This window comes from Papio anubis, chromosome 5 (genome assembly GCF_008728515.1).
Source record: "Papio anubis isolate 15944 chromosome 5, Panubis1.0, whole genome shotgun sequence".
In the NCBI taxonomy this organism is placed as follows: Eukaryota; Metazoa; Chordata; class Mammalia; order Primates; family Cercopithecidae; genus Papio; species Papio anubis.
This window is the reverse complement of record NC_044980.1, coordinates 34,545,966-34,572,528: the sequence shown is the minus strand read 5'-3', so window position 1 is coordinate 34,572,528 and position 26,563 is coordinate 34,545,966. Positions and strand designations below refer to the sequence as shown.

Genomic DNA, 26,563 nt, shown 5'->3' with positions numbered 1-26,563 from the left:
TCTAATTTTTGACACATATTTGATTATTTGTCAGACAGGCGGACATATATTTATCTGAACAGAAGGATAAAAAACTAAAAACTACACAAAACAAAGTCCTCAAGTACCAGTTTCTCCCTGAAGGCAGAGAGCCTAGACCACATATATGTGTCCCTTCTTCACATTCTTTGATGCTACTAATCATTAGATTATATTGTCCGTTTTATCATATAATAAAAAATTGAATGTGTTTACTAAAATATTTCATGTTGACATATATTCAGGGTTTTTTTTTTTGTCAATACTTTATGGTTCTAGGGTTTGACCCCTCTGACTAGAACTAAATAATGTGCTTTGTAAGTCTGGCTGACTGCTAAGCACTTGGTGGATGCTTAGGAAAATTTATCTTCTTTCCTAATTGGTTTTCATGATTTCCTATCTCAACCTCTTTTAATTGAAAACCTTGACATTAGTTGATCTGTCTCTGCCTTTCATACCTTATTTGGGTCTATCTTCTCCCTTATGTTCTTTTTTTTTTGAGATGGAGTCTCGTGATGTTGCACAGGTTGGAGTCCAGTGGCACGATCTCGGCTCACTACAACCTCCACCTCCTGGGTTCAAGCAATTCTCCTGTCTCAGCCTCCCAAGTAGCTGGGAATACAGGCACCTGACACCACACCCAGCTAATTTTTGTATTTTTAGTAGAGACAGGGTTTCACCATATTGGTCAGGCTGGTCTCAAACTCCTGACCTCAGGTGATCCACCCACCTCAGCCTCTCAAAGTGCTGGGATTACAGGCGTGAGCCACCACGCCCAGCCTCTCGTTTGCTTTTTAATCAGTCTTTTTGCGGCTGTAATTAAAATAGACCCCTGGTTTTGCAAATTCTAAATGTTACTGTATTTCATTTAAAATTAGTCTCCTTGTAGTTGACAGCTACTGCCTTCATTTTCTTACTCAAACATGGGGCTACTTGTCAGTCTTCCATATTAGGCCTGTTGCACTATGCCTGGGGGCTGCTCACATAATGCTGGTGAATAAATGAATAAAGAAATGAAAAAATACAGTATCTTTTTGTTAACATCTCTTTTTGTCTCTGTCTCAGAGACAGAGGGTACACATTCAGAACTCTAGGCTGTCGTGGTTAAGCTAGATCATTTAGCAGCATGGTTTTTACAGGAGTTCAAAGGCAGAAGTAGCTATTGCTGCCTATGTGAGTCAGCATGAGGGTTAGCCCAGAGGCTTTTGAAACTGAACTTTCCAGGAAGAAAAGGAGGGGAAGGGTATTCCAGGCAAAGGGGAAAATGGAGCAGCTGTGGAGATTCTGAGATTGCATGACATATTGAGGGAGCATGGTGGCTCATGGCTGTACTCCCAGCACTTTGGGAGGCTGAGGTGGGAGGATCACAAGCCCAGGGGTTCAAGACAGCATAGGCAACACAGTGAAACCTCATTTCTACAAAAGAAAAGAAAAGAGAAGAAAATTAAAAAAACAAATTAGCTGAGCATGGTGGCAGGCACCTGTAGACCCAGTTACTTGGAAGGCTGAGGTGGAGGGGGTGTGTTGAGGCTGCAGTGAGCCATGATTGTGCCACTGCACTCTACCCTGAGCTACAGAGTGAAACCTTGTCTAAATATATAAATATATATATATATATGTGTGTGTGTGTGTGTATATGTGTATATATATATAAATTTAAATTTAAAAGTAAATTTAAAATTAAAATTTACATTTAAAAAATAAAATTTAATTTCCAATACTGATTGTGCTAGTTTCAAAACAGAATTTTAGTTCTATGGACAGATTTTCCAAAAGATATTACCTTGAATTCTGAGTATATACTTTCATTTGTCTAACGTAAGTTGTCTGGCTTCAGAATACCTGTGTGTTTCATTCTGAAGACACATTTGAAACTCTACCCATAAACAGTTTTAACAGGTCTAAAGCCTTCTAGATTCACTACTGCATTTCTGCGATATGAATCTGACCTAGTGGAAAGAGTTCGCCCATTGAAAGAAGCAAAGGCAGGTGGGGGCCATAGTCCTCTTTGCTGTAATCCCCATATTTTGCCACTTGCTGTGATAATTCTGTCAATAACACCTATTCTTCTATAGTATTCCCTTCTCTAAGAAATCTTTCGGTATTTCTTGATTTGGGTTAATGTCAGACTAACTTAGACAATTTTCAGATCAAAATACTTACCTGCAAATACATAATATTGTATTTTAATAATTTTCTCACAGGCACTAAGACTGGTAAAATCCATAGAACTTTCTAGTTACTCCTTTCAGGCAACCAACCACTCCGGTGCCCTTATTCCTGCCTCTGGGTTCTTTGAGGCTTTGCAGAGAGACTGACAGTGCCTGCCACTCTCTCACACATAGCCTCTTCCCTGCTCCAATCCATTCTCCACGACACTTGGCTCTAAATGCCTTTGAAAATCCTTTCCTACATGTCATTTGCAAGCCACTTAAGACTTCACAACCTGACCACAAGCTCTCTGTCGTCCATCTCCTGCCTCTTGTTTCTTCACAGTTCCCTCAATACGTCATGCAATCTCAAAATCTCCACAGCTGCTCCATTTTCCCCTTTGCCTGGAATACCCTTCCCCTGCTTCTCTTCCTGGAAAGTCCAGTTTCAAAAGCCTCTGAGCTAACCCTCCTGCTGATTCACATAGGCAGTAATAGCTACTTCTGCTTTTGACCTCCTGTGAAAACCATGCTGCTAAATGATCTAGCTTAACCACGACAGCCTAGAGTTCTGAATGTGCACCCTCTGTCTCTGAGACCAGTCATTAAATCCATCGGTCTCGGCCGGGCACGGTGGCTCACGCCTGTAATCCCAGTACTTTGGGAGGCCGAGGCAGGCAGATCACGAGGTCAGGAGATCGAGACCATTCTGGCTAACATGGTGAAACCTCGTCTCTACTAAAAATACAAAAAAAATCAGCCGGGCGTGGTGGCACGTGCCTGTAATCCCAGCTACTCGGGAGGCTGAGGCAGGAGAATGGCGTGAACCCGGGAGGCGGAGCTTGCAGTGAGCCGAGATCGCGCCACTCCAGCCTGGGCGACAGAACCAGACTCTATCTCAAAAAAAAAAAAAAAAAAAAAAAAATCTATCGGTCTCCAAAAGGGATTCAAAAAAGGGGTCCTTGCCAGCTTCTTAGAGCAATGTTACAGGCCTTAAACAAATGCTGCCTCTTTTGAAGAAAAAGAGAGGGTGTAGAATTTGCTAAACTATGTTCTCTTCAGGTAGCTTCTCAGAAGCAAAAATAGCTATGAACCAAATCTCTGCAGGCATTTCATAGAGTACCGATGGGCTTACAAGGAAAAAGGGTTCTATGGCTTAAGTGTGGACAGAGGAACATTGCTAAAGTATTCTAGTTTCAACAGAATCCAAATTGCTTCCATCAGAAAAAGGCTGTCTTCCTTACGTACTTGGCATTTGATGTTTGGAGACAAGATGTACCTACCCAGAACTTACTGGAGTACACAAAATTAATGTTTTTGTTTGGAATGCTTGTACTCCCTAGGAAGCCACATTACTTTATGATTTAATTCTACCAGGTGGTGTACATTTTTTTTTGGAAGTACTCAGCGGTAATATTGCAAATGCCTACTAGGGTATTTCCATCTTCAAGACACCAAGCTAACATTTTGGATAATAGACTACTTTGTATCAATATTGTATAATATTATATATTATATACTAATATGACATTACTATAATTATATAATCAAGTCACAATGGCTTATATGATTACACTTAAATTGCACATTCTATGTGCTATGCTCTTTCTAAGCACTTTACATATATTAATTACTTTAATCCTCATAACAACCTGATTTCAATACATGGAATATGTATCATTATTATTCTTATTTTACAGATGCAGTAACTGACACAGAGAGAAATTTAGTAACTTGTCCAAGATCATATGACAGTCATTTGACAAGAGGTGAACTTGAGAAAGAACCGTTTGGCTCTAGACATCCCATCATAGACTGAGGTGGATAATAAGTGAATTAACATATGAAAATGTTAGCAAAGGGTCTGACACATAGTGACCAGGTCAAATTGGCTATTGTTATAATTCAGAAAATATTCAGTAGATCTAACTCTGCCGGGAGTATGCTCATAGGAATGATTCCTAGGATACGCGATGGAAAGAATGGTTTGCTAATTCATCAGCTTTCTTTTACTCATGCTGTTCTCATGCTTCTAAAGTATGGATCTTTGCTAAGTGGCAGGAAAAATGCAAGTGTAATCAACTGTTTCATTGCATTTTGCATGATCTCATTTGATTATCATGTATAAGGTCATTATTTTTCTGGTATATTTGTGTCAATCATATCAATAAATACTATTTTAGGTCTCATCATTACCTTTACCAAAAGAGAGGTAGAATCATCATTAAGTGGCAGAATTTGACCAGAAAAGGAGTGTTGAATATGTTACAATATATGATGCTTTTCAATTTTATGTTTTCTTTAGTAAGGGCTATTTTAATGAAGACTTTTGTTTTCGAACGAATTAAACAATATGTAGCAGAAAACCCCTGAAGCTTTAGTTCTTTCCATTTACATCCTGATACCATCTAGTCACAAGAATTTAACCCATTCAGTCATTGTTTTAATAAAAGATTAAATAATAATCCAATAATTGTATTTGTGTGGCATGATTAAAACTTGCAAAGTGTAATTTAGTAACATCAGTGCTCCTTATAAATCTGCTAAAAAATCTTACCATGGGGATAGTAACATAATGGCTATAATATGCAAATATGTATGCTTCCCCCACAAAAAAAATCCATCTGTGTTAACATATTTTAGTGAACTTGAAAGTTGCATCTTAGATATTATATGTTACATGGGCATATATGAAATAATATAGGAAAATGTTTATATTTCTTGGCATAGAAATAATAGCAAGTTTGAGCAGGAAGTTCTGCAGGATCACACATTTGAAACACACCATGTTCAGTCAGCTCCTCCATACTCTCAAACCTGTTATCACTCACTAAGATTGTCTTTTGAAATTGTAGAGTTCTAGGGTAAATACAATGGAAGGTATCATAAAGGATTGTTTTCCATTTCTTGGAAGAAATACAACAAAAGCCTTCATTTAAAAGACGGATGGGTGTGTATCATGTTTCTTAAGTGAACAATTGCCAGATGGGGTAGAACAACAAAAAAGTCAGAGTATACTTTGTGGGGCCAGAAGAGACGGGGAAAAGGGGTGAGCAGCAGTTAATGGGTTTTCTGAGGCATGGCCATTGTCAATGTTTGGAGCCTGATTTCAAGGGTATCAGTAGAGAACCTCCAATTCTGTGACTCTGGGAAGCAGAAAATGGAATAGTACTTTTCCCTGCCCTCTATAAGAATAGTAAGAATAATAACAATGAACATTACTCCTGTCAATCAAATTCCCAATACTTATTAATTATTTTAGATACGCCTAAAAAGCAATATATGCAATACATAGTTTTTCAAATGGTATAATTGAGTTAATAGAGAAAAGAGTCTAAACTGTTTGCCCATAGACCATGCATAACTCACTTTGAATGATCACAATCCCCAATTCCTACAGTATTGTATAGCCTTGTAAATTCTGTGTTAATTACAACTGTTATTCTTGCATATGGGTTAATTCTCCAGCTTGGCTGGGTGGAGGTGGTTCCTCAGACAGAGAAAGTCTCCTCTTCCATTCGCCTGAAGTTCATGCAGTTGGAGAAAGAAAAGCAGAGCAGTCTCCTAACCGTTTCCCAAACATCATGCTCCTATCCTCACGCTTCTTGTCTGCAGGGTTTCCAGCAGCTGTTTCCCTAGCTGTAAACATTCTCTCTAGCCTTGCCACAAAATCTCTTTACCCTCTTCAATTTCCCCTCCAAAGTTTTGCTCCACAAACTTTTCCCTGACCAATTTCAGGGCACACTGATGCTTTGCATTCTTGAGCACTTGAATAACATTCATATTGGGTCCCAGAAAGAACTCTAATAGTTGTTCATATTTCCTTCTTCTTTGCTTGCCTTTTCAAATTAAACTCTCAGCTCCTAGAGCAAGTGGTTTCCTTTTACTCTGCTTTTTAAAAAATAAAAATTAAAAAAAAAACAACTCTTTCTGTTTCTCCCTCCCTCCCTTCCTATATTTCCTCTCCCTCCCTTCTTATTTCTCCCATTGTCTGAAAACATTTATCTGTCGACATCTTTGTTTCCCAAGGGTTTCTAGAGTTAATCTTCTGAGACACATGTCAAGTTATAGCTGCTATTTTTTAAAATTTATTTTTAAAATTTTAGTTGAAATATGAGCTATGGATTTGAGGTTGGATCCAAGAAAGTATTATGATTAGCATCATGGATACTAGGGTCCCTTCTGAAAGATATTATAAGTGGATCATAATTTTCAAAATCCACTTCTACTTATTCAAGTGGCCCCAGATGCCTTTAGTTTTTACCTATTAATTGAGTGATTTCCTCCCAGTCACCAGAATGTAGGATTAAAGCAAACCACATGTCATGATTAGAATCCATTTACACATATCTTTTTATTTTATGTGTAAAATAATGGCCTGGATAAAATGAAGAGAAAAAGCAACTCTGAAGAGGGAAGTACATAATAACAGGGCATTGTGAAACTCGCACCATGGAGAAGAGGGTGCACTCTGCCTGACCAAAGGACTGAAGGGATTTCATGGGCTGATTTGTAAAGTCGAGATTTTTTGTACCTGTTGATGGCCATGTTTCCTTCATGCCCAAATGCTGCCAAACAGCACCTCTGTCCCTCCACAGCTGAAGTGTTAGCTTTTATACCTTGGAGCTGTAAAGCCTGCTCTAGCTGATTTGATGAGCTGACATATCAAAGCACAAGGCTCACCCAGGCACACACATATACACCAATTTCACCCACTGGGCTTGGCAAGGAAGCTTTCAGACTTAGAGTAATGCTCTTTTTACTAATGATATATGATGTGAATTTCTAGAAATACTGAACATTTTTTTAAAAGTAACATTGTATTAATACTAAAGTCAGTTGATTATGCTATAGGCAAAAGTAATAATTTCCCAATAAGTAGTATATGTTGAAAGATAAAAGAAATCTGCTATGAGCGGCAACTTAGTTCAGTGAGAAGGGGCAAGAACTTTGGATCTGCAGAGTTCTGAATGACATATGATCATAGGCAAAAAATCTGCTAAACTCCTCTGCGAGTCAGTGTCTAGACCTTTAAAGTGGAGATGATAATCCTATATGATCTGTCTGAATTACTTGAGCTATCAATTGACAGAACTCATTGAAGAATATCTGGAAGTAGGAAATGCCTGAATAAAAAAAGCCTGTGCAGATGCTGTAGGTCCATGCTGATAAAATGTGAAAGAGCTAAAATTGTTGTGCGCAGAAAACATTTACACATACACACGAACAAACTAATTAATTAAGCCAACATTTTCTAACAGCTTATTTGATTCTGCTTATGGTCTACAAGCACGGAGGGAAAAGGCCAACATAAAAGGGAGATCTTCTATTCCCTGGTCTCCCCTCAGAGAGACACAAACTCATAATCTCAATACAATATCTAAACTAGAAGTATGCATAAAGTCTTTCTGTAAGCTGCCAAGTGGAGTAATACTCAAATATACAAACCTGTCAGCAAGGGGCAGGGAGGACAGGAGAGGGAATTACCAGGAATGAAGATCACCACACTGCTCAAGCATTATTCACAGTGGGTTCTGCTTGTTTAATTAGGGTCTGTGCTGTATGAAACAAATATTTAATAAACTAGAACAAAGCAAGGACATGTTTTAGTGCTACATGATCCCATAGAGCTGATTTTACTTGCTGGCAAGTGATTGCTGTCCTGGTTAATCTTAACCTTTTTTTGTGCTCTTTTCACAATAATTATTTTTCTTACCTTTAGGTGCCATATCTAAGAACTGATCCCGAAGATTGTCAAGCTGTTCGATGGTCAGGGTGCCATCTTCTTCCTTTTCTACAGGTGGAGGACGTATCGGTGGGGGAGGATCTGGAAAGACTTTTACATTGCCATTAATGAAGAAGTCTTCTTGGTTTAAATAAAGTTCATTCTGAATTTTTGTAGATGTTTCAATGTGATAGCGAGCTACGTCAGTTAATTTTTCTACACTGAAAGTGGTAAAATGGATAGCATTAACCCCATGAAAGATACTATTAGATTAATAAAGTTTGCTTATAAGACATACACACAAAAGTAAACACATTATATAGCTGTTAGACAACTCCATCTGCAGGCTTATAAATTTCAATTTGTCCCCAAATCTATTTTGTAAAAAGGCAGGGTATAAATAAATGCAGATTAAATAGAAAATGCATGCTTATTAAATAGCTAATAGTTACACATTTTACACAAAACTGAACTTAAAGAGAATCTATTAAATATAGTTTTTATTAGTATTAGAATATATTTTACTACGTAAGCAAGATTATATCAAGGGTTATATTTCATTCTAAGTATGAACCACAATAAGGTTATATGGCACAATACTCTGTAAAACATGACTATTAGAATAATACATTTATTTGCAATAAGAATGAATTATGAAGTGAATCAAGTTCGATAATGTATTTCTAGAAGAGTGGCTTTTCTCTATTTCTGTCAAGAAGTTTGATGTTATCTAAAACAAATGATATCAGAATAGCCTCTTTTGCGTATAATCCATTGAAATTGCTTTGCTGTCTTCATGAAGAATAACAATTCCTAGCTAGATCACATGGTAAAGGAGCAACAGTTGGGAACCACTATGATGTGGTAGAAAGAGTACTGGAATCTGAGTTCTCATCCTAGGACACTCTCTAGCCACAGATCCTGGGGCAAGTAACCTAAGCTCTCTAAATTTCCTTGTCTTTGCAATGGAATCAACCACACAACACTCCCTATCTTATGGCTATTAATGTGAACTCACATACGGCAAGGATTTAAACTGTACTACGGGTATAGTTAATGACATTTTAAAAGTCGTTTTAAAGGCTAGAGAGGTTTCATACATGAATAAGTGCTTATCGCTGTACGGAAGACAAGATCTTGTTTATATATTACAATGAAAGTGAGTATCACAGAAAAAATGCATATTTAATCTGATTTTATATAATTCATAAGCACCAAATATACCATATACTGAACATACAACTGAAAATTTAAAAAGTAGTATTAGTTGCTATCTTTCAAAAGATACTCGAATTCAACTCCAGAACGTTGTCTTTGTGAGTGTCCACGTAATACGGGTTAGTCAATTAGTTTATGCTTTAGGGTGGTTGCGTGCTCGGGGACAGAGGAGAAGGTCACTGGATAGCTGCTGAGTTTACGTGAGTGAGGAGGGACTCCAAATGTGGATTGAGACCCAACCATAACCCTGTAGGATACTCTGTAAAACAAGACTAATAGAATAACAGTACCTTTATTGGGAATCAGGATACTAAAACAGATGCGCGCCACCTAGTGGAAGGTTACTAGGAGTAATCTTAACAATGGAAGGAAAAAAGTGCCCGGAAAATGAAAACAGGATTTGAAGGTCAAAGGGACCTGCCAACTATTTTTTTATTTATTTGTATCACATTTCTAGGTTTTAACTTCTTGGGCCACGGTTCATGACAGCATATGTATATTCACAGAGCAAAGACATATACAATATAAATCTGAGAAACATGAGTACATTTGCTAAAACTAATATGCATTTACACTGGATGGCCACATGGATGGGAGTCATGGATCCCAAAAATGAAGACGATACACTTTCATTTGAAAATAGTAGGCAGAGAACAGAACTGAATATTACTGCTGTGTGATGCTGATGAGTAACTGACTTGGTTATCCAGTAGCAAAATGATTTTAAGTATTACTGCAGTAAACTTACTTACTTATGCTTGTGTTTGCATTTTTTATTCTGTTTAATGTTTGTTTGTTTGTTTTACTATGGAGCAGCAGTTCTAAACAACTAGGCTGAAGACTTTACAGAAGAACTTCACTATGAGACAAGGACCAGAGAAAACAAACCATAACAGCTGCTTTTTACATGACAATTGTTGCTTCTAAGAATACTTGCCTTTTGAATACTCTTTGTGTAGCAACTTATAAGTTTTCAGTAAATGTTTATTGTAAACTGTAGTGCATCTTGGAATCTAGATCTAGTGTAAACTTCTGAAATAGCTGGCTGGAGTATTTGCTTGTATAGATGAAGCCAATGAGGCCCAGAGCCGTCAACCATGCTTCTAATTTGTGGACAAGATGGAGCTCCTGGTCTGGACAATCATGACTCATTCTGCTGAGCTACCTTTTTGTACCTTTTAGGGGTGAACTAACAGGATGGGAGTCATTGCCCCTCAGTAGCAATGGAAGTCTGGGAAGTCTTCGGAACTCAACAGAAAAGTAAAACTTAGGGTTGGTCTTAAAAGAGAGTAAGTCTAGTTGGTAAAACATTCCAGTGAATGACTTTTTAATCTCCCCTTAATTGGCTCTGACTAATAATAAATCTACCATTAGAAAAGTATGGAGCATTATTTTACTTCTGAAAACTATTTTTAAATTAACTATAATCTTACCTTGTAAAATAAGGTTCGTATTGATCAGTATGACAGCTAAACTTATAAATACTGTGCAAAGTTAAATATAGCAATAGAACCCTTTGATGCATGATTTACTGTTAGAAAAGAGTTAATACAAACATAATAGTAAAGCTCATGTTGTCTGTTTATACACGTGATTTCCTAAAAGGTCAAAATTTATATTTGTAATTGTAATTTAAATTTGTAAATACCTTAAAAATCTTCATCAATTTTGGTACTTAGAATACACAAAACATATTTTCAGAAAGTCATGTGGTACTTTACCTGGCCATTTCATTCAAGTATCTCTCACCAAGCCATTTTTCCATGAGTTTATATACATCAACCACCTTTGTTACTAAATCTTCAAGAAGAGCCAATGCTTTTGTCTTTATCAGTTCAAGTCGAAACTGTGTGGCTGTTTCTATTTGCAAAGAGAAATAAGAATGTTTTAACATATTGCAGTGCACTCATTTACTAATGAACAGATTCACTTTGAAACCACTCATGCTTCAATTTTTGAAGCTTTAGGTGCACATTTAACATACCAGAATAGGTAAGATAATATCCATCTCACTGAGAAGTAAAATGTAGTATGTGGTAGAGTCATTTGAGAAATTATCTGAACCAAAACTATAATTGAGCTTTTTATCTATTGCACTTTATAGCAGTCTACTCTTTGACAAACGAAATGTGAGAACACACATAGGTAATTTCTGAATTTTGAAAAGGGAGTGGGGGACAAAGTCTCTTGCTTATCTCCCTACTTTAGAACCTGGAGTGGCATTGCCATTGTATTTCTCAGCGCCACTAAAAGCAGGGCAAACTCCATGTGCTCCCGGGTCCATTACTGATCCTAGCACATAATTTGTTTGGTGGATTTTATCTCCAAAATTTTTCCAGTTTCTCTTTTTGGCTTTTTCTGTTGTCACTGCCTAGTTTGGGTGCTGATTATCTCTCACTTAAACTGTTGCAATAGCCTCAATCCTACTTTTTCTAACTTTCTTCCCCCACCTCAAATCCAAATCCACCTCCACACTATCCAGAGTAATTTGTCTTACCTGCAGATGTGATCATAATCACTTTTCTGCTCATAATTTTTCACTAGCTTCCAGCTGCCACCAGGGAAGAATCGAACATTCTTGGCAGGGCCTAAATAACCCTCCATGGTCTAGCCTCTCCATCTCCCAAGTCGCTCGTTTCCAGAACATGACTCATGCTCCTAAGCTACTCACAAGCTGATATCCCTCTTAGCCCTCTCTCTGCCATGGCACGCAATACTTCTCTTCATTCTCAAGCCAGTTTTTCCCCTGGAAAAACTTCTCCATAGTCTTCCACTTCAGCTCAAGAATTAGTTCCTCGGGTAAGTCAGGAACTCCCCTCATGTCCCCTTTGCCCCATATGCCCACCACCAATATCACATTTTTTTTTTTTTTTTTTTTTGGATCTCACTATGTTGCCCAGGCTGGATTCAAACACAATCGATCCTTCACCTCAATCTCTTCAGTAGCTGTGACTACAGGCCCAGCTGTCAATAGGTCAACATGCGACAGTGATTGCATTTCTCTTCCTTGAGACTGAGTTTTATTTTTTGTTTATGTTCGTACATACAAGTATGTGTCTCCAGCAACTATCACAGGACTTGGTACAGACTGGAAAGTCAATAATCATTTGTTATATGAATAAATGAATTTTGCTACACTAAGGATCATGTATGGAATGAACTGAAAGATGAAGTATACTGAAAACCACTGAAATCAGATGCAGGGCAGGCAATAGGGGAGATGCATCTGTCCTGGACTTGCCTGATGCCACAATCTCCCTGTGTTCAACTGACTTCAGATTTTATTGTTGGAGTTATAGAAGTTGGTGGTGACAATCCTAAGTCAAAAGAACAAAGCTGGAGGCATCACGCTACCTGACTTCAAACTATACTACAAGGCTACAGTAACCAAAACAGCATGGTACTGGTACCAAAACAGAGATATAGACCAATGGAACAGAACAGAGTCCTCAGAAATAATACCACACATCTACAGCCATCTGATCTTTGACAAACCTGAGAGAAACAAGAAATGGGGAAAGGATTCCCTATTTAATAAATGGTGCTGGGAAAATTGGCTAGCCATAAGTAGAAAGCTGAAACTGGATCCTTTCCTTACTCCTTATACGAAAATTAATTCAAGATGGATTAGAGACTTAAATGTTAGACCTAATACCATAAAAATCCTAGAGGAAAACCTAGGTAGTACCATTCAGGACATAGGCATGGGCAAAGACTTCACGTCTAAAACACCAAAAGCAACGGCAGCAAAAGCCAAAATTGACAAATGGGATCTCATTAAACTAAAGAGCTTCTGCACAGCAAAAGAAACTACCATCAGAGTGAACAGGCAACCTACAGAATGGGAGAAAATTTTTGCAATCTACTCATCAGACAAAGGGCTAATATCCAGAACCTACAAAGAACTCAAACAAGTTTACAAGAAAAAAACAAACAACCCCATCAAAAAGTGGGCAAAGGATATGAATAGACATTTCTCAAAAGAAGACATTCATACAGCCAACAAACACATGAAAAAATGCTCATCATCACTGGCCATCAGAGAAATGCAAATCAAAACCACAATGAGATACCATCTCACACCAGTTAGAATGGCGATCATTAAAAAGTCAGGAAACAACAGGTGCTGGAGAGGATGTGGAGAAATAGGAACACTTTTACACTGTTGGTGGGATTGTAAACTAGTTCAACCATTATGGAAAACAGTATGGCGATTCCTCAAGGATCTAGAACTAGATGTACCATATGACCCAGCCATCCCATTACTGGGTATATACCCAAAGGATTATAAATCATGCTGCTATAAAGACACATGCACACGTATGTTTATTGCAGCACTATTCACAATAGCAAAGACTTGGAATCAACCCAGATGTCCATCAGTGACAGATTGGATTAAGAAAATGTGGCACATATACACCATGGAATACTATGCAGCCATCAAAAAGGATGAGTTTGTGTCCTTTGTAGGGACATGGATGCAGCTGGAATCCATCATTCTTAGCAAACTATCACAAGAACAGAAAACCAAACACCGCATGTTCTCACTCATAGGTGGGAACTGAACAATGAGATCACTTGGACTCAGGAAGGGGAACATCACACATCGGGGCCTATCATGGGGAGGGGGGAGGGGGGAGGGATTGCATTGGGAGTTATACCTGATGTAAATGACGAGTTGATGGGTGCAGCACACCAACAAGGCACAAGTATACATATGTAACAAACCTGCACATTATGCACATGTACCCTACAACTTACAGTATAATAATAATAAATAAATTAAAAAAAAAAAAAAAAGAAGTTGGTGGTAGTAAGATGGGGAAGACAGGGGAGAGAAAACAAGAGAAACAAGGGATGGAAAGCATCCTTAGTAGTTAATAGTCACTGAGTAGTTATAGGTCTCTCAGCATGCCACATTTTTGTGGTTTTGTCATCTTGTATATTGACCATGTTTTTTCCCCTTAGGATAGGTTTGCTCAGTTTCCTGATCTTTTCAGATTTCATTTAGAATTGCATTACAAGACAATTAGGAGAGCCATAAGGAAAATGTTTTGTGGAGTCATTGCTCTTATAGAGAAGAACACCCCTGAACATAACAGATATATGACTGGCTCTTCTATGGCCTTTGTTCCCAAGAACTCACTTTCAGGGCCTGTTAGCCTTTAGTTAGAATTTATTTTCCTAATGAGGGACCTAAATTATTCTTACTGTAATATAAAACCACTTACTTTAGGTAGTCCCTACCTAAACCTATAAAATCATACCAACTTTCAACATTTTCTTTTGTTTCTGTTTTATGAGATCTTAATTACTGCTATTGCTTTTTCCAACCCATTCCCAAATTCTTTTTGATCCTTTTTGAGATATTGCCATCAGTTAAGACTGATTAGGTGATGTCAAAACATCTGACTTATGCAAGACTCAAATCTAGTCCTTGTGTGGTCAAACAAAATCAGTCAACTGAATATTGTACTTTTCAACCTCTTTGCTGTGTGTTCTTATAGACATAGTCTGAGGCAGTTGATGAGTCAGTTGTGGGCTGTTTGGCTACTGGTCTCCTTTCTACTGAACAGCATCATCTTAGTCGTTTCAATTGCTACCTTCAAATTGCAAGGCAGCAAGGTGTTCTTCTTTTATTTTGAGCCTCAGCTCATTTTTCCTTTCGATTTCAGCAATTTCCTCTGTTGTTACTATGACAGGAGTTGCTTCTGCAATAGGTGGTGATTTACCTGAAAGGGCAATGAAACATGCTGAGTAAACTAATGAAATACAAAGGTATGCACATAGTATTTGCACAGAATGAGCACAAAGCAAAATTTGTTAAGCTATAAACCTCTAGTGATTTGGAAACAATGAAACCTTGGTCCTCCCTCTGAATTTTTCCTTGAGAATTCTCTGTATGGTTCCTGGGCTGGACTCATATAAAAACACCCCATTGTGTAGTATAATTAAAAATAAGGTATGTAGCAAGTGCAGAAATGGTTACAGTTTCCAAATATAGTGAAATCCAGAGTTTGGGGACAGAAATTAGCAAATCCCAACATAGTGCTGACCTCATTAGACACCTGCAGAATTACCACTCCGTAAAGGATAACTTCCATTAGCAAAGTATTTCCTAGATCTTCACCAAAAAAAGAAGATACGAGAATAACCGCAAGAAGATGTGAGTGAAATGCGGGTGATGGTCAAGAATCTAGAATCTATTTAAATATCATTATTATCTTTTGAAACAGTCTTGCTCTGTCACCCAGGCTGGAGTGCAGTGGCATGCTCATGGTTCACTGCAGCCTCGACCTCCCAAGATCAGGCAATCTTTCCACCTCAGCCTCCCTAGTAGCTGGGACTACAGAAGTGTGCCACCACACCCAGCTATTTTATTGTATTTTTTTGTAAAGACAGAGTTTTGTCATGTTGCTCAGGCTGATCTCATACTCCTGGGCTCAAGCAATCCACCTGCCTTGGCCTCCCAAAGTGCAGGATTACAGGTGTGAGGCACTGCTCCTGGCTAATTTAATTATATTTTAATTACAACTTAACTATAAGTACATCAGTGATTATATAAGCTAATTAGAAAATATAAATTTGTCAGTACTTATCAAAGGATTTACCCATGGGCTATGGCAATATGATTCTAGTTGCAGGGTTCATTTACATAGCTCTATTTTCAGTTCAACTAATCTTTCTTTGAGGGTCTGACCTCAAAGGGTTCAAATCTTGTAAAGAAGACATACTGTAAACAAAGAAATTGTAATATGTTGCAATAATAGATGTATATGTAAGTTACAGATGAAGGAGAGATTAATCTCTCTAGATTTCTGTTTTATCATCTGTAAAATTAAGGGATCAGACCCCAACAGTTATTCCATTAAAGTTAACAGAAGCACTTCCCTTATTCCTGCCACTTGAGATGGACTTAAGTGGTGTGTTCTTTATCAAGGTAATACTCTTCCCTTTCCTTCAAGTGCCACTGACCCACTCCTTCCTCCATCCTCAGTGCTTTTCTTTAACTCCCATTCCTGGCTGCTTGAATGTTCTCCATCTAAGAAGCGTCTTATACATCCTAGGACGGAGTGGGGAGACCTTGTTCTTAAGGTACTTGTACCTCCCCTATCAAAGAACAATAGTCACATGTCTTTACTGCAAGACTACAGCTGGGTTAGGGCAGGGACTGTGGTTGTGATTTTTGGTTTTATTTTTAATTTACTATTGTGTTCTTGGCATCCATCTAGAGCATTTCACATAGCAGGTGTATAATAAACATATCATGGGCAATCTATGAGTGGAGTGAGTTCTGTTCATTTGCTTCCCAGGATTCCACTTCAGAGTGGGAGGGTAATGTTGATGCCAAAGCTATTCATTCCTAAGGTTAATTAGGGATCTCTTTCAAGATGTATTTTCTCAACTCTTTGTTTTTCCTCATGCTACTGAGGCAGGGATTTAGGCAGGAGGCCTCCAGGAGAAAAGGACTTGCCCCTGAAACATACACATAGCTTTAAAAACATAGCTTTTAAACTTCTCTTTGTTACTGCAGTGTTAGCCTTTCTGCATAGACTTTTCAGATGACATAGTACCATCCTGGAAGTTCTTTTAACATTTCAAAACTGTCTTTGAGGTTTGTTTTACCCTTGGTACATCTGGCTATTTGGTTAAACAAGTTAGGTGGGCTTGGTATGCAATATGATTTGCCACTAACATCACAAATCACAGAAGCCTGGGTCTCTAGTTTAAACCTAATGAGTAGTATTTTAGTGGCTTAGAGGCGAATAACGTGTCTAGTTAAATGCTTGTTTTCTACCAAGGAGAGGTTTAGGCATCCAGAGTTCTGAGTGCTAAAAGCATAAATACCTTTGGGTTTTTTATCTTCCTGTTTTTTCTTGGGTGGCTCCTTTTTGATTTTTTTATTTGCACCCATCTGAGGAGATTTTTCTTTGGGGTCTGCTGGCTGGTTTTCTTTTTCTTCTTCCATGAGCCTCTGATGAATTTCGGCAGCCACCTGGTTGCATAACAGCAATATTTCAGTTAATGTAGCATTTATAAAATATGGTAACCATTTGGATGTAGTCATAAATTCTGTTAAAACCTTAATCCACTGTAAACAATTGTGCCCACGTACTCGAACTTTACAAAATACACCCCACCATGTTTGACTTAAGTGGAAACCTGGCCCTGTCCCAAGATGCGACTTCCCTGCCACCATCTGTGTGGAGGTTGCTCACTTTCTCAAGCCCCACCTGCAAATCATCCTTATGTTTCCTCACTGCCACCTCCAGAGTGTCACAACTCCATGGTTATGCAAAAAGTCCTTTCTTTTAAATCTCAGACACACATTTATACTTCTCAGTTCCTTTAATCTCTCGACTTCCAATCCGGGGTATTTCCCTGTATCATTGTTTCTTAACCTTTTTTGGTAACTGATCCCCTACAGAGTTTTTTGTTTGTTTGTTTGTTTACATATTTTTCTTTTATTTGCATTCATAAAATTTTAATACTGCAGAAGCGTATTTGTTTATGTTCTGGGTGTATATTTGTGGTATCTACCTATATATATTCATCACCCTTGGCAACAGCCAATTTTTGGGACTGCATGCCCTGTGTTAATTGGGTCATAGACAGTTGAATCCTGGGCTTCTATTTTACTTAAGCACTAAATATCACCCCCAAAAGACTCAGTATTTGTGAGGTTGACCCATTCCATAGGCTAACCCCAAGGTTCTTAGCTTCCTCCGCTGGGCTGACTTTCAGCTTCTCTCCATTCCACCAAGCGCCTCCTTTCATTCTCACAAGTGTCCTGGCTTGACATTAGTTGTTCTGTCACCTCATTCTAAGTATTGAATGGAGAAGCTCTGTCCTTGCCCACCATGGGGTCAGGAACCGCAGGTATCCCTCCACCCCTCCTCTGTGGCTGGCTCTGCACTTCAGGCAGCAGAAAAACCTTGTCTCGTGACAACACAGATGAACCTGGAGGACATTATGCTAAGCAAAATAAGCCAGGCACAGAAAGGCAAATACTGCGTGATCTGACTTATTTGTAGAATCTTAAAAAGTCAAAGCATAGAAGTAGAAAGTAGAAGAGTAGTTACCAGGGGCTGGGGTGGGTGAGTAGGTGGGACAGGGAAAGCGGAGATGTTGGTCAAAGGTACTAAGTTTCAGTTAGATAAAAGGAATAAGCTCTGGTGATGTATTGCCCAGCACGGTGACTATAGTTAATAATAATGTATTGTATTTTTCAAAATTGCTAAAAGAGTAAATTTTCAATGTTCTAACCACAAAAATAATAAGTGAGGTAATAGATATGGTAATTAGCTTGATTCAATCATCCCACAATGTATACAGACATCAAAACTTCACACTGTACTTTACAAATATATGCAATTGTTATTTGTAAATTAAGATTATATATATGTACACTCTTGTCTTGAGGCTTGTGTCACTGGGGTTGTAATTGTAGTTAGAAATACTGGACATTTGGCAATAAGTTCAACTGCCCCTGGGAGGTGAAGGTTGTTTATGAGTGTTGCCCCAAGAAATGAGAACCCAGGAAAGAATCCCAAAGGTAGAAACAACACACACGCGCACACACACACACACGTACACACACACACGCGCACACACACACATTGTGGAGGCAGTAGCAACATAGGGTTTAAAACTCTAAAATCTCAATTAAAAAAGTAATTGGCGAAAAAATGGGGGCTATTGAGGGCTTATTTAATTATTTATAATTCCTGGGGAGAATGGGGTGAGGGGATGAGAGGACAAAGAGAAAGATTAATGGAGGTGAATAGAAAAATAAATAAGGCATAATCTCTACCCTCAAAGACTGTTGCAGTTTTGTGGGTGAGATAGACTAGCCAGTTCCTGCCTTCTCCAAAATTCTGCCACACTTCATACCCCATGGCAGCATGTAACTGTTCCCAAGTGTTCTATGAGTGTTAAATCTTGCCCCACCCTCCAAAGGGGCCTCATGCTTCCCAGAACTAAGTCAGTCCTACTTCTTTGTATTCTTCATAGCTTTGAGTATATGTGCTGTGCTCAAAGGGGATGCCCAGTAGATCCTTAATAATCAATGGACTTTCTTTCAAAAGAATCATATTCCACAGAATGCACCCTTAACTTCTTCAATATCAACAGAATCTTGGAGGAATACAGAAAGGTTTCAGAGAGCAAGCAGATTTCTTTGTGTGTGTGTGTGTGGGTTTTTTTGTCTTTTTCTTTCTTTCTGCCTTTGCTTTTTCCTTTTTTTTTTTTTTAAACCAGATGCCCTTTTGATAAAAATGAGTACCAGATACTGTACTTGCAAGTTCTTAGTAAAGCGGAAAGCAGACTTGCTAAAATTCCTCCCCTAAATTGCACGCAATTAAATTTTTAATCGGTTCCTGCAAAGCACTGTAAGTTAGCAATTTTCTTCAAAATTGGATTTTTCTCCTTTGTAAACAACTTTGTGATGATGATAATTATCATAATTACCTGCATAATTATGCATCATAATTGTCTGAATTTTTCTGGTCCACTTTCCTCAAAGACCTCTGGGTTGCTATCAAAAATTAACATGTCACAGTTCATTCAGCAATCTAGCTTATAACACTGGAGAGAACTTTAGACATAATGCCTTGACATTGTGGGCGTTAAAAACATGACTTATTTCTTTGAAATCACTGCATATCTGCTAATTAGAAGAAAGTTTTGCCAAAAATTAACACAGTCTACTAAATGGATAGCTCCTGGTAAAACTGCTGTGTAGAAAAAAGCCTATGTTAAAATGCTCTCATTTTTAGTCGCACTAATCTCAGCTGGTGCTGTTTGCTCCACAACAGTTTAGTGAATCACACCTGTTTCATTTGAAATTCCAAGTTCCCTTAAGATTGTGTGACATCAAAGTCAAGCAGGATTCAAATATAATTGTTAGTAATATTAATCACTAAGCAGTCCATTTTCCTATGCTTTCTATAAGATTTTTAAAAGTCCACAAGGAAAAGGGTACAATTTTGAATACATTTCTTAACATAATAATAAGTTAAAATGTACAGTTTCTAAAACACTTTACATACAGTATTTCGTTGGATTTTTTTCAGCCATTCAATAAAGGAAAGATAGACTATCTCCAATATTACAGACACAGCACTAAAGAATTAGAGAAGTTAAGTGATTTTCCTAAAATCGTATCAGCTTAATCAAGAGGCATAGCCAATGTTTTTTGTGCTATGTGACCCTCCCTTTCTAAGAATATACTATTTTTAAGTGTCATTTTCCCAGGTAATTTTAATGAGATTCATAAGACTTGTAGATTATGTCTATGCTCCTCATTTAACAATAAGAATAACTCATTTTTTTCTAGAGCTTCTACGTCTGGTTTCCCACTTTCTGGTGCTTGGTACTTGTTGTGGTCTCTGCTATGATCATTATTGTCACTAACGTCATCGTTAATATTGACATCAGCATCATCAGCATAGCAGCAGCAGCACCTCAAGACTATATTGAGGGCTTACTATTATATTATGTTTGATGTGGGCGTTATGCTAAGTCCAAGGTATACAAAAAGTTTTAGAATCTAGTTAAGTATTCAGACTAAAACTAACAAGATACAAATTACAAAACAACAACAAAAACCTAGATACTAAGAGCCAAATGAGTGGGAAAGACAATAACTGCTACGAGAATAGAAGCACACAATCACAGATGCCTAGGACCTCTGGAAAGAGACAATTAACTGGTCAGGAATCAAGGTAGAAACTAACGCTGAAGACCAAAAGAAGGTCAAGGGTGTGAGATTCTATGATGGCAAGTGGAGATCATCACACTAACCCATTCTTAGGTCAATAATGAAAAACCATTTTAGTATCCTTATACGCATCATATCCCATTTTTTAAAAATCTAATACTTATTTTCTTTCATCTAGTTCATTTTTCCCATTTAAATTTAATGTAGTCATAGATATATTTGGGCTATAAATCTACCATCTTCTCTGTACTTTCTATTTGTATTGCTTGTCCTGAATATTTTTTCTGCCCTCTTTTCTTTGCTTCTTTGGGATTAAATATTTTAAATTTCATCTTTCCCCCACGTTAGCTTGGAAACAGCACACACTAAATCACTTAGTGGCTACCCTAGGAATAACACCATGAATTATTGACTAAATAATACACTTTGTGGAGCCACTAATTCATGGTGTAATTCCTAGGGTAACTGCTAAGAGACTAGTAACAGAATACATGATAACCAAACTTACAGAGGGGAATAAAAGCAGAAAAGACACAGAGAAGATGAAAACGAAAGGATGAAACGATATGACATATAAACAATATCTAAAAGTATAATTTACAAAACAAAGGCACTATATATACAGAAGAATACTTCATAATAACAAAAGGTTCAATTCACCAGAAAGATTTAACAATTTAAAATCTATATTTTCCCAATTTCGTTCTCAAATATACATAAAGCAAATTGACCAAATTACAGATGATCTTATTAAAACTCTCTTGATAATTCAAAGGAGAAAACAAATAAAATGAGAAAAGTAAGATTTGAACAATGATATATAATCTATATGTATAAATACATAATAAAATAATCAATATATCAAAATATTTATATATAAACAATAAGGTACAATATGTATACCAAACACTTAAATGAATATATTTCAAGTACACACATAACGTTTCAAAAAATGACCATAAGGCAACTTCAAAAATTTTTATAAGAATATGTTCCACAAATAAAATGTAATCAAGCTGGAAAACAACATATTATTTTGAAAATTAAAAATATATTTCTAAAATGCTTTGAATTCGATGATAAAAGTAACTTATTAGAAGCTTTGAGATGAAGCTAAAGTGGTCATAGAGGAAACTTTAGAGTAGCAAATGTGTATATTAGAAAAAAAGACTGGATACTAATAAACTGTGATCTATCTCAAATCCCTAGGGAAAGAATGGAAAAGTAAACCCAAAGAAAATAGCAGGAGAAAAAAATGATATTAAGAAAAGAAAAAACACACACAGTAAAATAAATGAATGAAGTTAAAAGTCAGTTATTGGAAAGCCTGGTATAATTGATAAATATCCGGCTAAGCTGATTAAAAAAAAGAGGAAAAGCACAAATAATAAACATCAGAAGTGACAAAGTGAACATCATATAGACACTGCAAATATTAACACAAACATAGGCCACTTTAAATAACTTCATACACATAAATTTAAACATCTAGAAATAGAAAAATTCTTAGCAAAATAATATTTACCAAAATCAACTCAAGTTTTTTCTAAGAAGAAACAAAACCAGAAAGCATTGCATAATCTATTAAAGATAATGAATTCCTGGGTGGGAGGAGGGCAACAAAAACTCCTGCTACAAACTCCTATAAAACTTTAGTTCTAGATGGCCTCTTAGTGAATGTTACCAAGCATTTCAAGAAGAAATAATCCTAACTTCGATAAAATTTCCCAAAGTATAAGAGGAAACATATCCAGGCTTGATTTATGAAGCTAGTATTATCTGCATGCTCCAAGCCATCAAAGACAGCATGAGAAAGGAAAATTACAGCACTCTCTCACTTTCACTGTCTTACTCAAAGACTAACATTCTAAACAAAGTATTAACAAAACAAATCCACCCATATGTAAGAAACATGATGTCTCATTAAAATGTTGGACTTATTCTAGGAATATGATATAAATTTAACATTAGATAATTGGTCAGTGTGATTTTTCACATGAACAGAAAATGTAGAAAAAAGTATATATTAGAGGCAGAAAAAGCATTTGAAAATACAATTCATGAAAAAACCTCTCAGAGTAAACAGGGTATGAAAAGGAATGCTCATAATCTGATAAATACTGCCCTAAAAATCAGCAGCCAACATTTTTGTGAATCTTGATGAGCTGATTTGAAAATTAATATGGAAAGGCAAAAAGTTATGAAAATCCAAAATGTTCTTGGCAGATGACAAGATGGGAAGATTTGCTCATCCAGGTAACAAATAAATGGTATGATATCAGTGTGGTGTTGGCATAAGGATAGACAATTGGAGCAATGCAACAGACTTACACATAAGTGGTCATCTAATGTATAACAAAGATGATAGTTCAGTGAAACGGTGAAAGGGTTTAGTACTACCTATGAAAACTGAGGTATTACGTATAGTATTGTCTACTAACTTTGAAGATAGCACATATTGCTAGATGTATACCCAACAGTTATCTATGCCCATGGGTACCAGTAGACATGGTCAAACATTCATAGTATCCATACCAACACCAAATTGAAAACTCAAAGGTATATCAAAAGCACACTGGTTAAATAAATTGTGATACATTAATATAATGAAACACAATACAGCAACAAAAAATGAACAATATAAGATGAATCTCACAAAGAAACTTGAGCAAAAAAGACACAAAAAAGACAAAAGATATGAGTCCATTTATCTAAAGCTCAAAAGCAAGGAAAGCTACACATCAGTGTTTAGAGCTATAGACTTTGGTAATAAAACTTTTAAGAACATCAAGGAAATGATTCCTAAAAAGGCAATATGGTGGTCCCCTTTAGAGAATATGAAGTGCGTTAGGAATGGGAAGAAGCAAAGTATGACTAGGTAGCTGCACCCTTTATTCTATTTCTCCCCAGGTAGTGGTGCCATGAGTATTTACTTTAGCTGGGTTCATTAAGTCATGCAAAACAATGAGAGGAGTTATCATTGCTTCTGAGAGGGAAAAAAGAACAAAAGAAAGAGAGGGAGGAAGAAAGGAAACACTGAGTCTGCTTGCATGAGAAGGTCAGAGAAAAAGAAGCCTGAAGGCAGAGAGGCCAAGAAGGGCTTGGAAAGTGCCCAGTAGGAAATTTTGTTTGCTGTGAGACCTGCGATGCAAGGCCCTCTTCTGCCTCTTTCACAAAGTCGTTTGGAAAGTTGATGCTGCTTTCTGTTTGAATGAGATATTTCATGGAAACTCAAAGAAGGCTTGGCATGTTGTGAAAAGAGAAGACATCTTGGTATACCCAGGACCCGGTAGATGAGGGAATAGCAATTGATCATCTGAGTTAAACTCCGTGTGCATCTTCTTCATGGTGTGGACCTTCTGCTTGGATTAAAGTTACGTGTATGCCTCCCCTTTCCCTTTTGATTTGGGTAGAAATGATATAAGCTTTGAAGTCATATAGACCTAGGTTCAAATTTCATTTTGATATTTACCTGCTAGGAGAATTTGGACAAGTTTCTTAGCCTTTCTGAACCTTAATTCCCCACCGTAAATTGGGTAATAACAATACTTACCCCACAGGTGACTTAGGAAAAATGCCTAGCAGAGGGGTGGCCAGCGAGAGCCCTGTAGGCCAGATGTGTGATTTGCTTGGCTCTGCAGAATATTTTTAAAAAATTTTTCTTTCATTTCTTACATGTTAAAATTAGTAGTTTTACATAAAAATCTGAATGCCTGGTTTTTCGTGGAAAATTGGAAAATCTGACCATGCCAGACCTCATTTTTAAATGGCAATTGCATGTGCCCCTGCAAGCAGGGGTGTGACTTCCGCTTGGTCCCAGACTCATTCCATCTTGATTTTCTTACACTTGATCCGCCTCATTGACATTTCCTGAATGCCTTTAGGCCCTGCACTTGGAACCGGAGTCCAGCACAGAAAATAACCTAAGTGTTTGTTCATTTGTTTCATGATCTCAAAAATTTATTGACCAAATCACATTTCTCTATTTCTTTCAGAAAAAAAAAATGTTTTGAAGGTACAACTTTCTACAGTGCTTGAGAACATTGTGTACATTTTCTACTTATAGCATATTACCAACCTTGGTATTCAATGAATGTGTATTACTAACAGGAAATACAACGAACATTGCTTACCATGTGAGATACTGCTAAAGAAGCCTGTTGCCAGGTGTCCATGACCAACTTTTCATCAGCCTCAAAGTTGGACTCAACGTTTTCTAGGGAGTTATCCATCTTGCCCTTCAGTATTGATTTTGTTTTTGGTTTGGGCGTAACTGTTTCCAGAGAAATGGATATTCGAGGAAATAGAGGAATTCTTTGAGAAACAAACAAGCAAAAGGGATATAAAAATTTTGCTTAACAGAATTCTGTTTTTGTGACCATGTTACTTTGTAAATTTTACTCTCTTGGTTTAATTTCAATTTTCAAAGTTTTCCTGGAAGAATTATTTTAATGGAGAAAAGATTACAAAAGACTGCATTAACATTTTTGTGGTCTAGAACATCTTGTTAATAAGAAGAGACTCAAAGCAAACAACAACAAAAAACATAATTTTGAGACTTAATTCTCAGTAATTATAAAGCAGAGGATTAGACAATGGCCATTATTAAAAAATGCGACTTTGTAATTTGTTCCAGAGCATACACTTCCCATGAAGGATAAATTAAAAAGTCAGTCATGAAAAAGCAAACCAAACAAAACTGGGCATCACTTTTCCAAGGTGACAAGTATCATTTGGCACCTCAGAAGGCACAACTGAAGGTAGGACATGACTGTCCATGGCCATACCACATTGAACACACCTGATCTCCTCTGACAGTAGCACATGACTAATAGTCAAGTGAGGTCTGAAAGGGGCTACTGCACAGAGGCAGCTAAGTTTTGATGGTAGGTGGGGTAGCCTGCAGCACCATCCCCACAAAGGTTTTTTCTTTGTTTTATAAAGTGCTGTGGGGACACAAAGTTAAGCTCTCCCTCCCTCTTCCCTTATTGCTGCTCCTGTGAAGAAATTTTTGAGCTGCCTCTGGGAATATCTTATCCCAGAAGGATCCCAGGATCTCAAAGGTTAACAGAAGCAGGGAAAGATCTACAAGGTAGAATGCTTATTGTGACTGAGATCTCCCTTTAGTAATAGAAAGAGCAAAGGGCTATCAGCTTGGGGAAGAAATGAGAAGAGAACAGCTCCAAGGATGCCTTTGTTGAAACTAGAGGAAGAGAGTCAGAATCAGTAATCTAGGAACAAGCATTTGGTTTTGTAGACTCAAGTTGCTGGAGAACAGAGCAGTGATTCAGAAAAATGAATCACTGGTACAGCATCACAGTCACAGTCTACCATGCCTAAAAAGGCAGTGTATTGAGGATCTGCTACTCATCTACCCCCAAATTAAATTACATTTTAAAAATCAAATAAGGCTAAATCACTGTCACTCCAGTTTGACTGTGATTCATGTGCTCAAAAAGTTAGGGTAAGGCTTATGTGATCATCTCGAGATGTTTAATACAGTACAACATGTATTTTTCAACATCTTGCTTTGGACGACAGAACTGGTGGTATATAACTTAGAATAAGAATTTGCATTTAGAATTTATTTACTGGAAAATACTCTGAGGTAGCTCTCTCACTATTAGTAGGTATAAACTTGAGCATGTCATTTGACTTTATCAAGTTCAGTTCCTCTTGGAATAAGACAAATACGATAATTATTACAAGCATTCATTATCAACTAAGAGT

At 37.2% G+C, this 26,563-nt stretch overlaps 1 protein-coding gene across 5 annotated transcripts in view; it reads right to left on the bottom strand.

Moving 5' to 3' along the window:
- The window catches only part of SPEF2 (sperm flagellar 2), a 203,019-nt gene that overhangs the window by 25,761 nt on the left and 150,695 nt on the right, over window positions 1-26,563 (bottom strand). For all 5 annotated transcript variants that reach the window (XM_017959489.3, XM_017959487.3, XM_017959490.3 and 2 more), the window contains 5 exons: window positions 24,967-25,147; window positions 16,960-17,107; window positions 14,715-14,843; window positions 10,833-10,971; window positions 7,885-8,114 (listed from right to left, as the gene is read on the bottom strand). In XM_017959489.3, the coding sequence (XP_017814978.2) occupies window positions 7,885-8,114; window positions 10,833-10,971; window positions 14,715-14,843; window positions 16,960-17,107; window positions 24,967-25,147 (827 nt within the window). The remainder of the gene's footprint in view (window positions 1-7,884; window positions 8,115-10,832; window positions 10,972-14,714; window positions 14,844-16,959; window positions 17,108-24,966; window positions 25,148-26,563) is intronic.